General features: G+C 43.8%; 1 protein-coding gene across 1 annotated transcript; it reads right to left on the bottom strand.

Annotated features, from left to right (window-relative positions):
• Positions 1-9478: 9478 nt before the first annotated feature.
• Positions 9479-10474, bottom strand: LOC141046752 (olfactory receptor 10C1-like). Its single transcript, XM_073541395.1, has one exon. The coding sequence runs from the start codon at positions 10472-10474 to the stop codon at positions 9479-9481; it is 996 nt and encodes a 331-aa protein (XP_073397496.1).
• Between the last annotated feature and the right edge of the window lie 7623 nt (positions 10475-18097).

Raw genomic sequence — 18097 nt, 5'->3', positions numbered from 1 at the left:
CTCATTCATAACAGAATCACCAGCCATACCGCATATCCTAGGGTACTCAATAGCAGGAAAGAATTGTAAAAAAAAAAAAAAAAGTGTGTATATTTTTTCCTCTATATCTCTGAGGCCGTAGGGGGAATTTTTTTTTCTCTCAATGGAGATAAAGCAATTGTCTGATCGTGTGGAGCAGCTCGCTGCGGAAGTGCGGGGAATTTCCGCCTACCTTGCTCATTCACATGCTGCTGAACCAAAGATCCCTACTCCTGATGTGTTTTTTGGGGATCGGTCTAAATTTTTGAGTTTCAAAAAAAATTGTAAATTATTTTTTGCCTTGAAGCCTAACTCGTCAGGGAGCTCCGCGCAGCAGGTTAAAATTGTCATCTCTTTGCTGCGTGGTGATCCCCAGGATTGGGCGTTTTCTTTGAAACCAGATGATCCTATTTTGACTAATGTGAAGGCATTTTTTTCAAGCCTTGGGGTTGTTGTATGACGAACCTAATGCTATTGATCAGGCTGAAAAGACCCTGTTGGCATTGAGCCAGGGTCGAGATTCTGCAGAATTGTACTGTCAAAAATTCCGAAAGTGGGCGGTCCTTACTACCTGGAATGATAATGCCTTGGCAGCTCTCTTTCAGAAGGGTTTGTCAGAAGCCGTAAAAGATACTATGGTGGGATTTCCTGTTCCCTCTGGTCTTGACGATTCTATGTCATTAGCCATTCAGGTTGATCGGCGTTTACGTGAACTCAGGACTGCATGAGAGGTGTTGCCACCTGTTGAACAAATGTCTGAACCTATGCAATGTGATAGAGTTTTGTCCAGGGAGCAACGTCAGGAGTTCAGAAGGCGTAATAAGCTGTGTTTTTTTTTGTGGAGAAGCCTCGCATATTATTTCTGTCTGTCCTACACGAGAGAAACGTTTTGCACACACGTTTTCTGTGGGTGGTGTTCAACCTAAGTTTCTTCTGGCAATTACTCTGATCTGCTCCCTGTCCACATTTTCCGCCAAGGCTTTTGTGGATTCAGGAGCAGCCCTGAACCTAATGGACTTGGATTTTGCTAAACGTTGTGGATTTCCTATGACACCTCTGCGGACGCCTATCCCTTTGAGGGGGATTGATGCTACTCCTTTGGCGAAAAATAAACCTCAGTTTTGGACCCAGGTTGTAATGCGGGTCGCCCCAGACCATCAAGAAAATTGCAGATTTTTGGTGTTGCATAATTTGCATGATACCATTGTTCTGGGGTTTCTCTGGTTGCAAATTCATAATCCAGTTTTGGATTGGAAATCTGTGTCTGTGGTGAGTTGGGGTTGTCGGTGTGCCCTTAGTGAGGCTCCGGTTTTTTCCACCTCTCCTCAGTCGCATGATGTTCCTGACTATTTGGCGGATTTTTATGATGTATTTAGTGAGAAGGAGTCTGCGTCTTTGCCTCCTCATAGGAGTTATGACTGTGCAATTGAACTGAGCCCGGGGTGTAAATTTCCCAAGGGTCGGCTCTTCAATTTATCTGTACCCGAGCACGAGGCTATGCGATCCTATATTAAGGAGGCGTTGGAGAATGGTCATATTAGACCATCCTCTTCACCCTTAGGTGCTGTTTTTTTTTCATGGTCAAAAAGGATGGTTCATTAAGGCCTTGTATTGATTATCGTGCCCTCAACAAAATTACTATTAAATATCAGTATCCGTTACCCCTGATTTCGGATCTATTCTCCAGAGTTAAAGGTGCTTGCTGGTTTACCAAGCTTGACCTCAGGGGGGCGTATAATCTTATCCGCATTAAGCATGGGGATGAATGGAAGACGGCGTTTAATACTCCGGAGGGACATTTTGAGTACCTGGTGATGCCTTTTGGGCTCACTAATGCCCCTTCTGTCTTCCAGTGCTTCATGAACGATATTTTCCGAGACTTTGTGGATACATTTTTGATTATCTATCTGGATGATATTTTGATCTTCTCCAAAGATTGGGATTCTCATGTGGAACATGTTCGGACTGTGTTCCGGATCTTGAGGGAGAATTCCCTGTATGTCAAAGGATCGAAATGCCTTTTTGGGGTACAGAGGATTTCTTTTTTGGGATTTATTTTGTCTCCGTCAACTATTGAAATGACCCGGCCAAGGTACAGGCCATCTATGATTGGGTTCAGCCCACTTCTTTGAAGGCCCTCCAGAAGTTTTTGGGTTTTGCTAATTTTTATCGGAAATTTATAGCAAAATATTCTAGTATTGCTAAGCCATTGACTGATCTGACTAAGAAGGGTGCTGATGTGTTGAATTGGTCTCTGGAGGCTGTTTCTTCCTTTCAGGAGCTGAAGCGAAGATTCACTTCTGCCCCGGTTTTGCGGCAACCTAATGTCTCACTCCCGTTCCAGATAGAGGTGGACGCTTCTGAGATTGGTGCAGGAGCTGTTTTGTCCCAAAAGGATCCTGTAACATCTAAAATGAATCCCTGTGCTTTCTTTTCCTGAAAGTTCTCTCCATCTGAACGTAACTATGATGTGGGGAATCGGGAACTGTTAGCCATGAAATGAGCATTTGAGGAGTGGAGACATTGGTTGGAGGGAGCTAAACTTCAAGTCGTGGTCCTCACTGACCACAAGAATTTGATTTACCTGCGGTTGGCCAAACGCTTGAACCCTAGACAGGCTAGGTGGGCCTTGTTTTTTACATGTTTTGATTTTGTGGTCTCATTTCTTCCTGGCACTAAGAATGTCAAGGCTGACATTCTCTCTAGGAGCTACTTTGCTGATTCTCCTGTGGTGACCAAGCCTGCTACCATCTTAGGCGAAGGGGTAGTTCTTTCTGCCATCTCGCCCGATTTGAGACGGGCTCTGGAAGAGTTCCAGGAGGACAAACCTGAGCATTGTCCCAGTGGAAAGTTGTATGATCCTGACCAGAGGAAGAAGAGAGTGATGTCTGAAGTTCATTGCTCTGCATTGGCTGGTCATCCAGGTATTTTTGGTACTAGAGATCTGGTGAGTCGGTCTTTTTGGTGGCCCGCCTTGTCTCGTGATGTCAGGAATTTTGTGCAGTCCTGTGGGACTTGCTCCCCATCTAAACCTTGTTCTCGCTCTAGTGGGTTGTTGATGCCTTTGCCGGTTCCCAGGAGGCCATGGACCCATATTTCAATGGATTTCATCTCCGATATGCCTGTCTCTCAGAGAATGACTGTTATTTGGGTGATTTGTGATAGGTTCTCTAAGATGGTTCATCTTGTACCACTCCCTAAGTTGCCATCTTCATCTGAGTTGGTGCCCCTGTTTTTGCAACAGGTGGTTCGCTTGCATGGGATTCCTGAGAACATTGTATCTGACAGAGGAGTTCAGTTTGTGTCTAGATTTTGGAGGACTTTTGTTCCAAGCTGGGAATTCAGTTGTCCTTCTCCTCTGCTTTTCACCCTCAGACCAATGGGCAGACGGAGAGAACAAACCAGACCTTGGAGTCGTATTTGAGATGTTTTATTTCCGCTGATCAGGATGATTGGGTTTCATTTTTGCCCTTGGCCGAATTTGCTTTAAATAATAGAGCTAGTTCTGCCTCTTTGATGTCACCTTTTTTTTGTAACTTTGGGTTTCATCCTCGATTTTCTTCAGGGCAGGTGGAGCCTTCTGCCTGCCCAGGTGTTGACACTGTGGTGGAGAGAATGCACCAGATCTGGGACCAAGTGGTGGATAAGTTATCTCTCTCCCAGGAAAAGGCCCAGCGGTTTTCCAACCGACATAGGACCATTGGTCCCCAGTTTAAGGTTGGTGATATGGTTTGGTTATCATCAAAAAAATTGCTATGAAGGTGGCTTCTCCTAAGTTTAAGCCTAGATTTATTGGACCTTACAAGATTTTGGAGATTATTAATCCGGTCTCTTTTCGTTTGGCTCTTCCTGTTACATTTAAAATCCATAATGTGTTTCATAAGTCTTTGTTGAAGAGGTTTGTTGAACCAGTAGTTCCTGGGGTGGCACCTCCGGACCCTGTATTGGTTGAAGGTAACATGGAATATGAGGTAGAGAAGATACTGGATTCCAGTCTGGCTAGACGGAGACTCCAGTATTTGGTTAAGTGGAAGGGTTATGGTCAGGAGGATAATTCCTGGGTCTCTGCCTCTGATATTCATGCCAAAATATTGGTGCGTGCCTTTCATCGGGCTCACCCTGATCGCCCTGGTGGCGTGGATGAGGGTTCGGTGACCCCTCCTCAAGGGGGAGGTACTGTTGTGAGTTCATTTTCCCCTTCACTATTGAGGTCTGATGAACTCCCTTTTCTGGTGAAGGAAGGTAGTGAGGCTGATTATCAAGCACCTGGGCAGGATGATGATGACTGGGTGACGGAAATTACTGACTGGATATAAGGCAGCCGACGCCCTTCTGCCTTGCTGGTGATCTCTCTGAGGGATTCTAGGAGACCTGTTTGATTCCTGCTCCTCAAAAGCTAAGTTTTCTGCTCTAGTTTTTGCATTTGTGTTTTGGTTTTGTTTTGCATTGTTTTCCTTGATTTCTGCCATTCCCTGCTGGGGTGAGCTGAATTCCTTTTTGCTCTGTCTTCAGAAAATACCTGAGTACTGATATAGTCTTTTGAAGCCTAGCGTCTTCAGAGCTTTTTTCCCTATCAGCTGTTGGCTCTTGTTTTGATAGGGTTTTGGCGGATTACAGACAGCAGCTTTTCTATCCTGTCCTATCTAGTTAGCTTGGGCCCCATCATTTGCTCAGCCTATCTTTCTATCTGTGTGAGTGTTTTTTCATCTTGCTTCACCGTCATTATATGTTGGGGGCTGCCTATTGCTTTGGGATCGAGGGGTCTAGGGCACCGTAGGAACCCCCCACGGCTACTGCTAGTTGTTGTTGATAGGTTCAGGGGTCTGCAATCCGATAGCTGCCAACTTCTCTGGTTTTCTGGACTTAGCTAGTATTTCTGTTTTTGCCTCCTACGGTGACTCATTCATAACAGATGCCCCCCAAGAACGCCTTATACCCCTGTCATCCCCCGGTCCCTCCTGATCAGTCCTCCACAACTGTGTATTCTTCGGCGAAAAAATATTGGCGCAAAGTACGCCCGCCGAGATCTGCCGGCCAGTACCCATCAACAATAGGGAATTTTTCCTGTTGGTTCCTTTTGATCACTCTGATAAACCCTCAGTGATCACAGTGATCAATATAAAAAAGGTAAATCAAATCCCCCTTTGTGACCCCCTTAGTTAGATATAAATTATGAAATATTTATTCTTTGCAGTTGGACTTAGGGATAGGTTTGGGGTTAGGGTTAAAGTTGGGGTTAGGGTTGTGTTAAGTTTATGTGTGTGTTTATGGTTATGGTTGGGGTTAGAATTGGGGGATTTTCAAAAGTAAAAAGAAAATGAAGATATGACTGCTAGTTTTGAGCATAAGTGCTTGCTACACGAGTTTGCATCGGGTGCTCGAGTGTGCAAGTATCGCGGAACCCCGCATGTTTTTTTGGGGTGTCTAACAGCTGTGATACATGTGGGGCAGGGACTCGACCATGTCACTCAAGTACCGGTGATATTCGCTGCATACCTGAGCACCTGATGCAAATTGGAGTAATGAGCACTTTTGCTCAACACTACTGTAATGACGACATATTCAATATGACAACCTAATGCTATCAAATTTTGTGTCGTACCTGCGGGTTCAAAATACTCACTTTACCCCTGGATATAATCCTTGAGGGGTGTGGTTTACAAGCTGGAGTCACTTGTGTGGGGTTTCCACTATGTAGGCACATCAGGGGCTCTCCAAACACAACATGGCGTCCGCTAATCATTCCAGCAAATTTTACATTGAAAAAGTCAAATGGGGTTCCTTCCCTTCCGAGCCTTGCCGTGCACCCTAACAGTAGATTTCCCCCACAAATAAGGTATTGGCATATTCAGAAGAAATTGCACAATAAATTTTGTGGTCCATTTTCTCCTGTTACCCTTGTGAAAATAAAAAAATTTGTCTAAAGTAAATTTTTAGTGAAGAAAATTAAATGTTCATTTTTTATTTCCACATTTCTTCAGTTCCTGTGAGGCACCTAAAGGGTTAATAAACTTCTTGAATGTGGTTTCGATCACCTTGAGAGGTGCAGTTTTTAGAATGGTGTCACTTTTGGGTACTTTCTGTCATATAGACCCCCAAAGTCTTTTCAAATGTGATGGGGTTACTAAAAAAAATGGTTTAGTAAACTTTGTTGGAAAAATGAGAAATCGCTGGCAAACTTTTAACCGTTCTAACTTCCTAACAAAAAGTCATCGCTAGTAGATAGGAGACGTCGGACTGCGACACCCATCAGACCCGGACCGCTCCCCCGGGTGAGGATAATATATGGTAACTCATTCTTCCTATTTTTCAGGTTACATCGGGGGCTTACCTACAGCATTACAGAATGCATTACAGAATGCTGTAGATAAGCCCCTGATGGCGGTGGCCGCAGCTTATATGCGAAAAAATAGGTGACAGATTCCCTTTAAGGGGAACCTGTCAGCAGGATTGTGCACAGTAACCTACAGAAAGTGTCAGGTTGGCACCATTATACTGATTAAAATGATATCTTGGTTGATGAAAACCATCTTATGGTTGTTAGTTAATCTTTATTTTCAATTTTTAGTTAATGATATGCTCATGCTCTGGGGTGGCCTGTGGTGGGGTCTTTATGTGGCGCTCTTCTTAGGTATTCATGTGTATGGCTTCTGACAGGTCACTGATCCCTCACTGACCTGCCCACTAGTTTTCATAATAAATACCTGTACATACTTAAGAAAACGAAAAAACCCTCTGCAGACAGGCACCAGCCGTGGCACCTGCTCTGCAGCATATGTAAGGTGGCCATATGCAATGAGCTGTACTGTTCCCACACCCTGACACCCCACATACTGTATAAAATACAATATCCCTTCTGCTGAATGTGCAGTATGCGCAGCAGTGCACTCACAGTTACTGTCAGGATCCTCTCAAGTTCTGTCACTCCGGCTCTGCATTTCCGAGCTTCACAAAACATCTCAAAGTCACAGTTTTTTTCCAACAGATTAACTTACTATTCAGCAAGGCATTCATCACACTGGAAGCACAGGTTAAACACAGAGACATCTTCTTATCTTTCCCTGCCATCCGGGCAGCCTCTATCCTCTCTAGCAGCTCTGTCTCCCTTCTGTCAGCAATCCCTGCAATATCTTTGGACAATCCGTGGCTCATTCATGCCTCCAGTGTCACCAGCTCCCTGTCAGCCCCTCATCCGGGTCCAATATGGAAAGGTGTCGGGAACACCATCTCAGCTGCTCCCGCCCTGGTCGTAGACCCTGGTTCCTTATTAGGAATGGTCCTTTTGAGCTGGTGCCCAACTGCTCTATTCTCCACCTGGGGCCCCTTACTGCCGTAGCAGCTTTATCCCCATGGCGGCCGTCTGCTTCTTCTACTGCTTACACTATGCCCTGGGCAAGCCTGCCCAGGATCTGCTGTCTAATCAAGAAGTGTCCTGTGTCCTGACTATAGATAGCCCTATGCTCTGCATTGCCCTGCCTTGTAACTCCTCCCAGCTGCTAAACCCCTATGCTAACCAACACTCTATTCTATTCTATTCTATTCTACTCTGTTCTTTATGATGCACCCCCTACTCTAATCCCCCTATGGTCCTATACTATTTCCTAATCTATCCCTAAGCCTATGCACAGTACATGACAAATACATTTACATTACAGTACACACACAATAGCAAAACATTAATGAATGACGAGGTGCTGCATGTAATATGTGAACAGAGTCCAGAGGAAAGGAGGCAAGTGAGGGTCCCCCAACACCTCCTTGCACATAATCACATTTTTACTGTCCTAATAATAACTGTGCTTGAAGATATTCAGATAGAAAAAAATATAAATTTTAAAATGGTGCCCGCCGCGCCTGCGCAGTAGCAGCTCTCGGCTATCTCGACAGCTACTCCTGCGCAGGTGCTGGTAACGTCATCTTGGAGGAGGAAATTTTTTTTTCTTCTCCAGCAAGATGGCACCTTCGGTGCATGCACGATTTTTAATTTTTTTTCTATCTGAATAACATTAAAGCATATTTATTATTGGCACATAAAACATGTGATTATGCTGCAGTGCAGGTGCCACGGCTGGCACCTGCCTGCAGAACGGTTTTATTTTTTTCTTCAGTATGTATAGATATTCATTATGTAAAATAGGGGGCAGGTCAGTGAGGGATCAGTGACCTGTCATAAGTCATCAGTATGAATACCTAAGCAGAGTACCACATGAATATCCCCCACAGGCTTCCCCAATGCACAAGAATATCATTAATTAAAAACAGAAAATAAAGATTTCACAATAACCACAAGATGTATTTCATCGCCCAAGTATCATTGTAATCAGTATAACGGCGCCGACCTGACACTGTCTATAGGTTACTGTGCACAATCCTGCAGACAGGTTCCCTTTCAAGTCAAAATTGGCTCGTTCATTAAGGGGTTAATGGTGTATTTGAAAATGAGTTTTCTAAAGTAGCTTTTCTTCTCAAAATGTCCTCAAAGATTTCATTTACACATCACATGTATCAATGTGTGTTGGATCCAAATTGAATCCGTTTTTGGTCATTTCTCTTGATGGAGGTTTCCTAAAATTCTCTTAGCATTAGAATGTAAAAAAACAGACTGTTAATGGATGCAACTTGGATAACATTTGTGTGCTGTCCATCTTTTATGGGGGGATTTATTTACTTGATTGGGCAAGTTTGATCCGCAAAATGGGTCGAACATGTCTACATGTTTTTGAGGGTAGATGTAATGGTCTGTAAAACAATGGCATTTGAAAAGTCTCATTTATTGTAATGAGTGTTTTATGTGAAGAGAAACTGGATTGAATGTGTACAAGAATATCAGATTTGTGAACGAGGTTTAAAAGTGAGAGTTGAAAATTGTTAGGATCAAATGCTCCAATTGTCCTTCTCACTAGTCTTTTTCAAACTCCTCCAATTTGTCATACATCACTTGTCCAACAGGAAATTGTACCCACAGTGTAGGATTTTTCATACCTGTGAACTGTTTTAATGTTTGAGTTTTTAGAAATAAAAGGACAAAAATATGAAAAAGTTTCTCTACCTTCTTAAGTGGACATCAAATTTAACATTGGCTCGTCAACCATCCTTTCAGTCCAACTTCACTAAAGGGAATCCCAAACATATAATTAAAGTACTAATTAATTCCTTTGCAGGAACCATCTTTTGAAGGTTTCACCAGTTCAGGTCATCAACCATTTCCTACACTATTTTTCTTTTTGTAGATACATAGGTATAGCTGGTAATAGATAAGTTTTTCTGCTAAACAAGGAAGTCAGTCTCCAAGGTTCACATAATTTCTATTGAAAAATTACAAATTGGATCTTGAAGGTTCAAAACATAGGTCAAGGCAAATATTATTACCTATTTTCTTCATGCTTCAATGTTCAGGGTTGGAGGAGCCCACTTCAAATACTGAGAATGTCATTGATGTTTACTGAAGATAATAAAGTTTTTATGTTTTACAGAAAAGTTGAGGTCTACTCAATATCCTAAAAAATGAGGCCTTTACTTCTTGGTTCCTTAGACTGTAGATAAGAGGGTTGAGCATAGGCGTCACCACACTGTAGAAGAGAGCCAGAAAACGATCAATATCTAGAGAATACAGAGATCGAGGTCTAAGGTACATGAAAGCAGCTGTGCCATAGAAAAGGGTGACAGAAGTCAGGTGAGATACACAGGTGGAATACGCTTTACCACGATTGTCCACAGAGGTAATTTTCAGTAGAGTTGAGAGGATTCGGGTGTAGGATCCGAGAATGAGAAGGAAGGGCGTCAGAAGTATGGCCACACAAACGCTGAAGATGGCAATCTCATTCAGGTATGTTTCTGAGCATGCTAGCTTCAGAACTGGGGGTATGTCACAAAAAAAGTGGTCAATAACATTTGGTCCACAGTAGGGCAGACTGAAAATAAACATTGTTTGCCCCATAGAAAGTAGAACCCCAGACAACCACGAAAAAGCAGAAAGACAACAACAGTTCTGAGCACTCATAACCAAGCTATAATAAAGTGGTCTACAAATGGCGGTGAAACGATCAAAGGCCATGACAGCCAGTAGAACACATTCAGTGGTTCCCAATGACAAGAAGAAGAACATCTGAATGGCACAACCAAGAAATGAGATTTTCATTTCCTCCGATAGAAGGTTTGCAAGAATTTTTGGCATGGTGACTGATGAGTAGATAGTTTCCAAGATGGACAAGTTACACAAGAAGAAATACATGGCAGAATGCAGAGCACAATCTGAATGCACAATGTAGACAACTGCTCCATTACCAATCAGAGTAGCCAGGTATACGAAGAAGAGGAAGAAGAAAATGGGAAGACGAACATCTGTGAAGGCTGAGAAGCCAAGGATGATGAATTCAGTCACAGCCGTATGGTTCATGTTCAGTCTCAAAATGCCAATCAGACCTCTCCCTTTATCTTGCAGGATAAATAGCATCATGTTACATGGAGACACCTCAGCTCATGTAGAATGTCCCTCACATGGATGGACCATGTGGCAACCACATAATCTTTGTACTACTGGCAATTTGATCGAAGAAGGTGCTTGTCTGGGCTCAAACTTCACAACTTCTGTGGATTTCTTATAAATCTTAAACATAAATTACAGATTTGTGTCCTTATTTTTTGTAATACTAAGCACCAAATCTCCAACAAAGATTTAGCATTAAATAGGTTGACGAGCAAGGTATTTATTTTTAAACAGCTAAGAATGACATAAAATAATAAGAGAAGCCATACCTACCTTATTGATTATCGATTTCCACACTTCATAGTTCCCTTTGTGGTCTCTTTACCTTCCGATGTAGTTAGGGCATCCCAAAACACATACATGTGACTGCTGCTGACAATCACTGACAGCAGTGAGTCACTGATGCCGAAAGTGATTGGGATCAGCAGTCACATGTCTGTATCGAGATGACATCAATTAAAAATGAAGCAAAGAGATCAACGGAGACCCAATCTGGATAAAAGGGAATTGATAAATTGAGTATGACTTTTTCAACCTATTCTGAGCATTTTTTTTGGGTGGGGGAGAGGTGATGGACAACCCCTTTGCAGGTTTATGTTCCTGTTTTCAGCCACCATTATGGGGAGCCCAAGTGCTTCCAGCTGTAACAATTATATGGGTACTATGAAATCTGGTTGCATGGAATAATACGAAACTGAGACCAAAGTTGATGCAAATGAGTGTATTAACAAGAGAAACAAAACTAACAGAGCACTTCCTGCAAAAGTAACGAAAACACAGCACAATATAGAATGATGCAAGTGAAACAAAACTATCAGAGCATTTCCTGCAATAGTAACGAATGTACAGCACAATATGGAAATGTCCAGTGTAACTGAAGAGTGGGGCGCGACCGCTAATATGAACCAGTCCAGCAGTAATATGACGCAGGTGTGCACAAGGCACTAAACATGGGAGTCCAGCAGTAAGTATGAGAGTAAGCACACCGCTTTTAATAAGGAAGTCCAGCTATATTATGAATGCCCATGCACACAGCACTAAAGTGTAGAAGTCCAGCAATCATATGGATGGAAATGCTCATAACACTTAAATGTCGAAGACCAGCATTATACGAGGGTGGCATTAACTGGAGAAGGTCACTATATGTACTTGTTTGGGTTGAAAGTCCCGCACAAGTCCAGCCCAACAAACACAGGCCTAGAGGAGATGGTGATGTCAGGATTCTTTACAGGCCACAGCAGAGCCAGAGGTGAATAGTTCCTCACTAGAAGTCCAGACAGTAGTTAAGCACAAACAGCATCAGGGAGACACACTGAGGACTGTAGGCAGCATAACGTGGAGAGGCAGAGCACCAAGTAATGAGCAGCAGCAGCAGGGAGTCCACCAGCAGACAGGGAGGAGTTCAGGAGCCAACAGCAACAAAATACTCAGGCAAAGAGGAAGACATGGCCAGGACACAAATAATCAGAACAGACAGGAAGTTCCATGACAAGGTGAGATAAAAGACTCCATCTTGGATAACGGCGAACAGGCACAAAGGAAAGTCCGGAATCCTTACACCGGCATTCTGTTTCTACGTTACAGGTCATGTATCAGTAAATAGAGATGTCGACTCTTGAAGCCACAGGCAAGACCAATCATAATGCAGAGTCAAAGGCAAACTGCTAATCAGAAGTGAAGCCATAGATCACACCCAAGTGTAGAACAATAGACATCAGAGGACAGGGCAAAAGGTAAGCCAAGATAGAAGGCAAAGATAAGGATTTGAGAGAGGAATCCTAATCTTTGGTAACTGGCAAAAGAGGGCTAGACAGTGTAGTAGCCTGGAACAAGACTAGATACAGAGGGAAATAGAAGCAAACATATGGGATTGAGAAAAGAAATGTGCCTTAATCACAAGGCATAATTTAGAAAAGCAGGGATCCACTTCAAAAAGGCAATAAGGTCTTGGGAAATCTGGAGGAGCAGATCACTTTGGCAAGCCAACACAAATGGATTGCCATAGGAAGCAGGAAGGGTGTGGGAAGATTGAGTCAGGATGATCATCAACCGGCCTTCAAAGATTACCCGAACCCCAAACACCTTAGGCGACCTATTGCTGGATCGGGGACTGGGGAGTAACAAACTGAACTCAATATTATCACAGTATGCATAGTGCTCCCGCTCATAGTGGCTTCTGGCAAAATTATATTGGCTGCCTCCATGGCCATGCAATGGATTTGGAGCTGAGTATCAAAGTCTAAAGTGTTAATGATCGCAGTTTGAGCAAAATGTTGTAGGTTTTCCTGTAGTGGAAACCATACAAAGAGAAAAATATAAAGAGAAAAATATTGGGCACATATATTAATCATTGAACTCAGATTTTTTCTTCAGCCCCATTGAGCCCTGTGTATAAAATCTGGCCCCTAGCCATGTTGTCTGCTTCTACTAACAAGTGACTGAATGGCTGGTGGTAAAGAGCTCACTGATAAGTTGCAGAGAGGGTACATAAAAGTCACCAACACTTGTCTGACTTCACACTTGCAGAGTCCAGGCTTCCTCTGGTATTAACAAAAGCAAAAGCACAAACATCAGCATCATGGTCGAGCAGCTGCATGCAGCCTTACATCGCCAAGCACAATGCCAATGGCCAGATGGAGTGGCGTAAAGCCGCCACCACTGGAGTTGGATCATATATCTCTATCTGGTGTCGCATAGATGAGTCTGGGTTTGGTGATTTCCAGGAGAATGTTACCCGCCAGACTACATTGTGCCCGCTGTACAGTTTGGTGAAAGAGGATAATGGTATGGCCTTGTTATTGTAAGGAGATGGACAAATGGAAGACCAGAATCGGGGGCAAGTGACCAGAGCTGGGTAGCTGAAACTGGAGAAGGGAGACCAGAGCTAAGAGAGCTGAGCCGAGGTAGCAGATCCAGAGTCGAGAGGTGACCAGGCCATTGAAGAAGGTACTGAGACCGAAATACACGTCGGGGTGGGTAGGTGAGTCATGGGTGATTTTATGTTTACATCCCTTGGGTACTGTTGATTTTCTTGCCAATACATATGCCGGGATGGTTACCTTTGTATTGATTATACATGCTGATGCATCTATATATCTATAATTCTATAATTACTTGTGACCTACCTGCTCCATGGGCATTTCTTTAGATGTTGTGGTGTTACCAATGTTTTATACCATCTGATTCAGCCCCATTTTATCCTTGTCCTTTGTTCACTTGATTTAATTAATTAATAAAGACTGTTATTTCACTTTTCTAATGGGCTTCATGGCTGTGTTCCTTTTGTTCTGTAGTTATCTTTGTTAAGGTACTGTCACTTAGCGATGCACCAGCGATCCCTACCAGCGATATGACGCGGTCAGGATCGCTGGTACATCGCTAAATGGTCGCTAGTGAGCTGCCACTCAGGCAGATCTCACCAGCGACATAGCAGCGGTAGGGGGTCGCTACTTACCTGTCAGACGAGGCGATCCTGACGTCCTCCCGCCCGCGTCCACGTGTCGCTCGTCGGCGCCACAGGAAGCCCAGCAGGAAGCTGATGACGAGAAACGGTCCAGGACGTTCTCGCGCGATCAGCGATATCCAGCGGGGGAGCCGGTTGGAGGTAAGTATCAGACATAGCGATATCGCTAGCAATATCGCTGCTACGTCACAAAACCAATGACGTTATAGCGATATTGCTAGCGATATCGCTTAGTGTGACAGGCCCTTTACAGTTGGTTCTTATTGGTCGTCCAGTTTCTATATGGGTTAATTTAATTTTGTTTGGTTATTTGATTCCCACTATTATGGGTGGATGTTTTTCTTTCCCACCTTATCATGCTTGTCAAAACTATTATTTTGTGGTATTACTGCTCGTATTGGCTAGAAAGAGAGAGAGACGGCAAGAACGGGCCGATAGGGTTATGCACCTTAGGTTAAGGAATAAGGACAAAGACATCACTGACGATAATATTTGTTTATATGTAATAGTAGAACAATAGTGTATGGTTAGAATTGTGCTGATTCCTGTAGCCAAAGTGCTTTATTCTATTGTACAATAACGTACTGTCCTTCCACCATTTGCTTTACCCTTTATATTGTAATAAGTAAATAAATATTTGTTGGTTAAGTTATCACTGTGTCCTCATCCTCTGCGCTGCAGCATCTGCGTACATGTTTACGTTATTGGGACTCGGCCTTGGCTCCATAGTACCAATGATGGGAAATCTTAATGCTTCAGCACAAGACATAGTGGACAATATTAGCTTCCAGCTTTGTGGGAACAGTTTGAGGAAGGCTCTTTTCTGTTCCTCATGATGGTGCCCAGTGCACAAGGTCCACACATGGTTGGGGAAGTTTGGTGGAAGAACACGACCGGCCACACAAACCCCAGAACCTCAGCTCCATCCAAGAATAAAGATTGTGAACCCGGCCTCTCCACAACATCAGGGTCTGACTTCACAAATGTTCTTCTTGATGAATGGCTGAAAACTCCCAAATTTTGCACAAATCTTTCCCCTAGGAGCAGGAACTGTTATATCTCTGGAGGGGCCAACTCCACACTAATATCTATGAATGTAGGATGGGAGATCAGAAAATCTCCTGTAGGTGGAATGTACACACTATCCTCCATATAGCTCTGCTGCATACATATAGCAACATACTGGGACACGAGCGCTTGAGGGTCCAATATCCTCACTGCTACATAAGAAAACACCAGTATTATAAATGGTGCGTGGAAGGTAGGGGCCGTGCTACAGATTTTGCATTAGGACCTCGGAGCCTCATGTTAGGCCTCATGTTAGGCCCCTTTCACATATCAGTTTTTTGCATTCAGTCACAATCCGTCGCTAATACAATTCTATGAGAAAAAAATGGATCCAGCGGTATCAGTCGCCAGATCCGTATTTTTCAAAATTCGATGGATTGTGACTCATGGCAAAAAAAACTGATATGTGAAAGGGGCCATGATCTTTGATTCGCAACACAACATTTATGGATTACAGCGGTAAGTATGATATAAAAGAGACGTAACCCACACCACATACAGGCACCCACCTCCAGCATGGCTACATACTGGTAATACACAGACGCTATACACGCTCTATATCTAGACGGAGGATTCCTATGGGGAACATCGCAGATCTCTCTCTACAGTACAACTCCTAATAATGTGACTCAATTTAAAAAATCCCCTAAGAATTACATCATTTTGCGTAAAATGTCATAACTATTGCAAGGTCAGTCTCAATATAACACCCTGCATTTTTCTATTTTAAAAATAGAAGTAAATAGATTCGCGCACAAATCCTGATAATTACAATTTAATACGAATAAAGACAGTGCAACCGCGGTGATAGAATCCCGGCAGCCGTGGTCACCGTGGTTGTGGGTCGCCCTCGCTTCACCCAGGGCTGTGGGGTACTCGGTACCGGGCTGGTGTCAGGGGGATGATGTGTCACAGCAGCGGTGACCCGGTCCGTGGCCCTGGGCGCCCAATATCAATGGCAGTGATGTTTGTAATGTAGTTTATATGAAAAGTTTGTGACGCCACCTGTGGTGTTTGGCAAGTAAGATGTTAAACCAACGCTGCTTGCAGATCCACTGGGACTGATGGTGTGATGCAGCAAAGATGGTGTAGCTCCCCACAGGTGGAGCTGTAGTCCCAGGGTAGTGTAGTTACAATGGATGAGGAGAGGCGCAGAAGGGTATAGATAGATGCTGGTACCCAGATGTAGCGGTGCTGAAGGTGTTAGTGACAAATGAATGGAGGACACCAGAGCTTGCAGTTTCAAAGCTTTACTCACAGTTCGTGGTACACACTGGTGCCTGCCTCTGTGCCGTGTCCTCCGGGGTAGAGACTCAATCAACCCCCCAGGCAAGTCATGGCTCTCCTCTCCAACACTCCGCCAACATGTGCCTTTCCTGAACGACTCCTCTATTGCGCCTTTTAGTGTGAAGAGCTCCAGTACCGTGGTTCTCTGAAGTTCCTCCTGTCAGATGTTCCTAACAACTCTACTTGTATGACAGACAGCTGTAGCCTGATCAGGGACCTCCTGGATCCCGGCTCTCTATCCGTGTTGCTGTTGTGTCCCAAGTCTTGGATGGGAGTAGTACATTTACAGCCAACTACTCCACCGGTGTCTGCTGCAGAACCATAAGTGTCCATGCAACCTCGAGGACCGGGCCCCGGCCTTGCGCTGATAACCTATAGGCAGGGTTCCTCTTCCAACCCACAACTCCTCTCTGTTCTCCTACTCCTTCGTTCCGCGCTGTTCCTTCTCTCTCTTATGGAAGCTTAGGTTGCAGTTCTACATCTCTCTCTCTCTTCCCTTTCCCGTGACAGCTGGCTCAGATCACTGAGGCAGCTGCAGCACTCCTTCTCTCCTCGGACCCGTCCTCAGACTCTCCTGACTGACTGTCCTCTCTCCTCTGGGACTCGCCCCAGACTGACCTGGAATTCTAAACTTTCCCACTCTTTTATATGAATCTCAACTCCACCCACCTCCCAGCACATCTCGTGTTACGAAGCAAGGAATCACCAGAGGTGCTCTGCTACCCTCTAAGCATGAGCCGCAATGTGATCAGTGCTGAACTATCCTGTGTGTGGGATGTAGGTGTTGGAGTGCGGAAAGGAGCTCCCAACTTACCAGGATGGTGGGGCACTACACCTTAGGAGATGGTGCAGTACCTCTGTGGCGACTGAGCCTCAGGGGCGCCACATACCCCCCGTTAAACACAGCACGTCCGCGGGCTGCAAGATAACAAAGTAGACAGCAAAGAAACATACAAAATTTTACATTGCATAATAAACTTTTCTTATACTAATCTTCCTAGTATAGGAGGCACTCATCTTAAACGTTACAAACACTTCTATCTAAAATTTGTAATTCTAAGTGCAATTCTCAGTTCAAAGTGCTATTCTCTGTAACACATTTTTCTTTCATCATTTTGTTTTCTTTCTGTTCTTTTCTCTTTCTCTAGATGCAAGACGCTGACCGCAAATACCTGGTCCGTCACCTGTCACTTTAATTCTTTACTCAAGTTACTCATCTCTATATCAGACATTCCTAATTCTTCTATAAAAGCCATTACTAATACTCTCATAAAACACATTATCAAATACTTTACAGTAAAACATTCAACAGTTATTCTTGTAAGTGCTGGACACCAATCCCGGCCGGGATCTCTTGCAGTGGCCTTTGAGGTAGACATCATCTTCAAAAAGTGTCCATGCAAAAACATTATCTTCGCAAAGTGTCTCTTATGTAAAACCAAGAAAGGGCACCTAAAGAGGTGCAACTACTTACAAGAAAGTTTTTGGATCACTCCAAGTTCATGATCGCTAGTTCAATATTGTAGAACGCTGCCAATCAACAGGGCACCAAAAGTGCTACCAGACAAACAAAAACATGATGAACAAAAATAGTAAAATAGAAGAAAAAGGCACAACTGGTGCAACAAACCCTCCTGGGTAACGAGAAAATTTGGAAAAGGTTGCTAATTGTGGTCCCCTCCTGGGGTTCTGGAACTGTCTTCAGACGTGGTACTAGAAATGTCCTCTTCCTGTTGCTGGCTGGCTAACCGCATATACTCTGCTTCCCACAGGGA

The sequence above is a fragment of the Dendrobates tinctorius genome, unplaced genomic scaffold, assembly GCF_039654945.1.
Source record: "Dendrobates tinctorius isolate UK_male_01 unplaced genomic scaffold, ASM3965494v1 ptg000120l, whole genome shotgun sequence".
Classification (NCBI taxonomy): Eukaryota; Metazoa; Chordata; class Amphibia; order Anura; family Dendrobatidae; genus Dendrobates; species Dendrobates tinctorius.
Note: the sequence above shows the minus strand (reverse complement) of the source record. Positions and strands in the feature narration are given on the sequence as shown.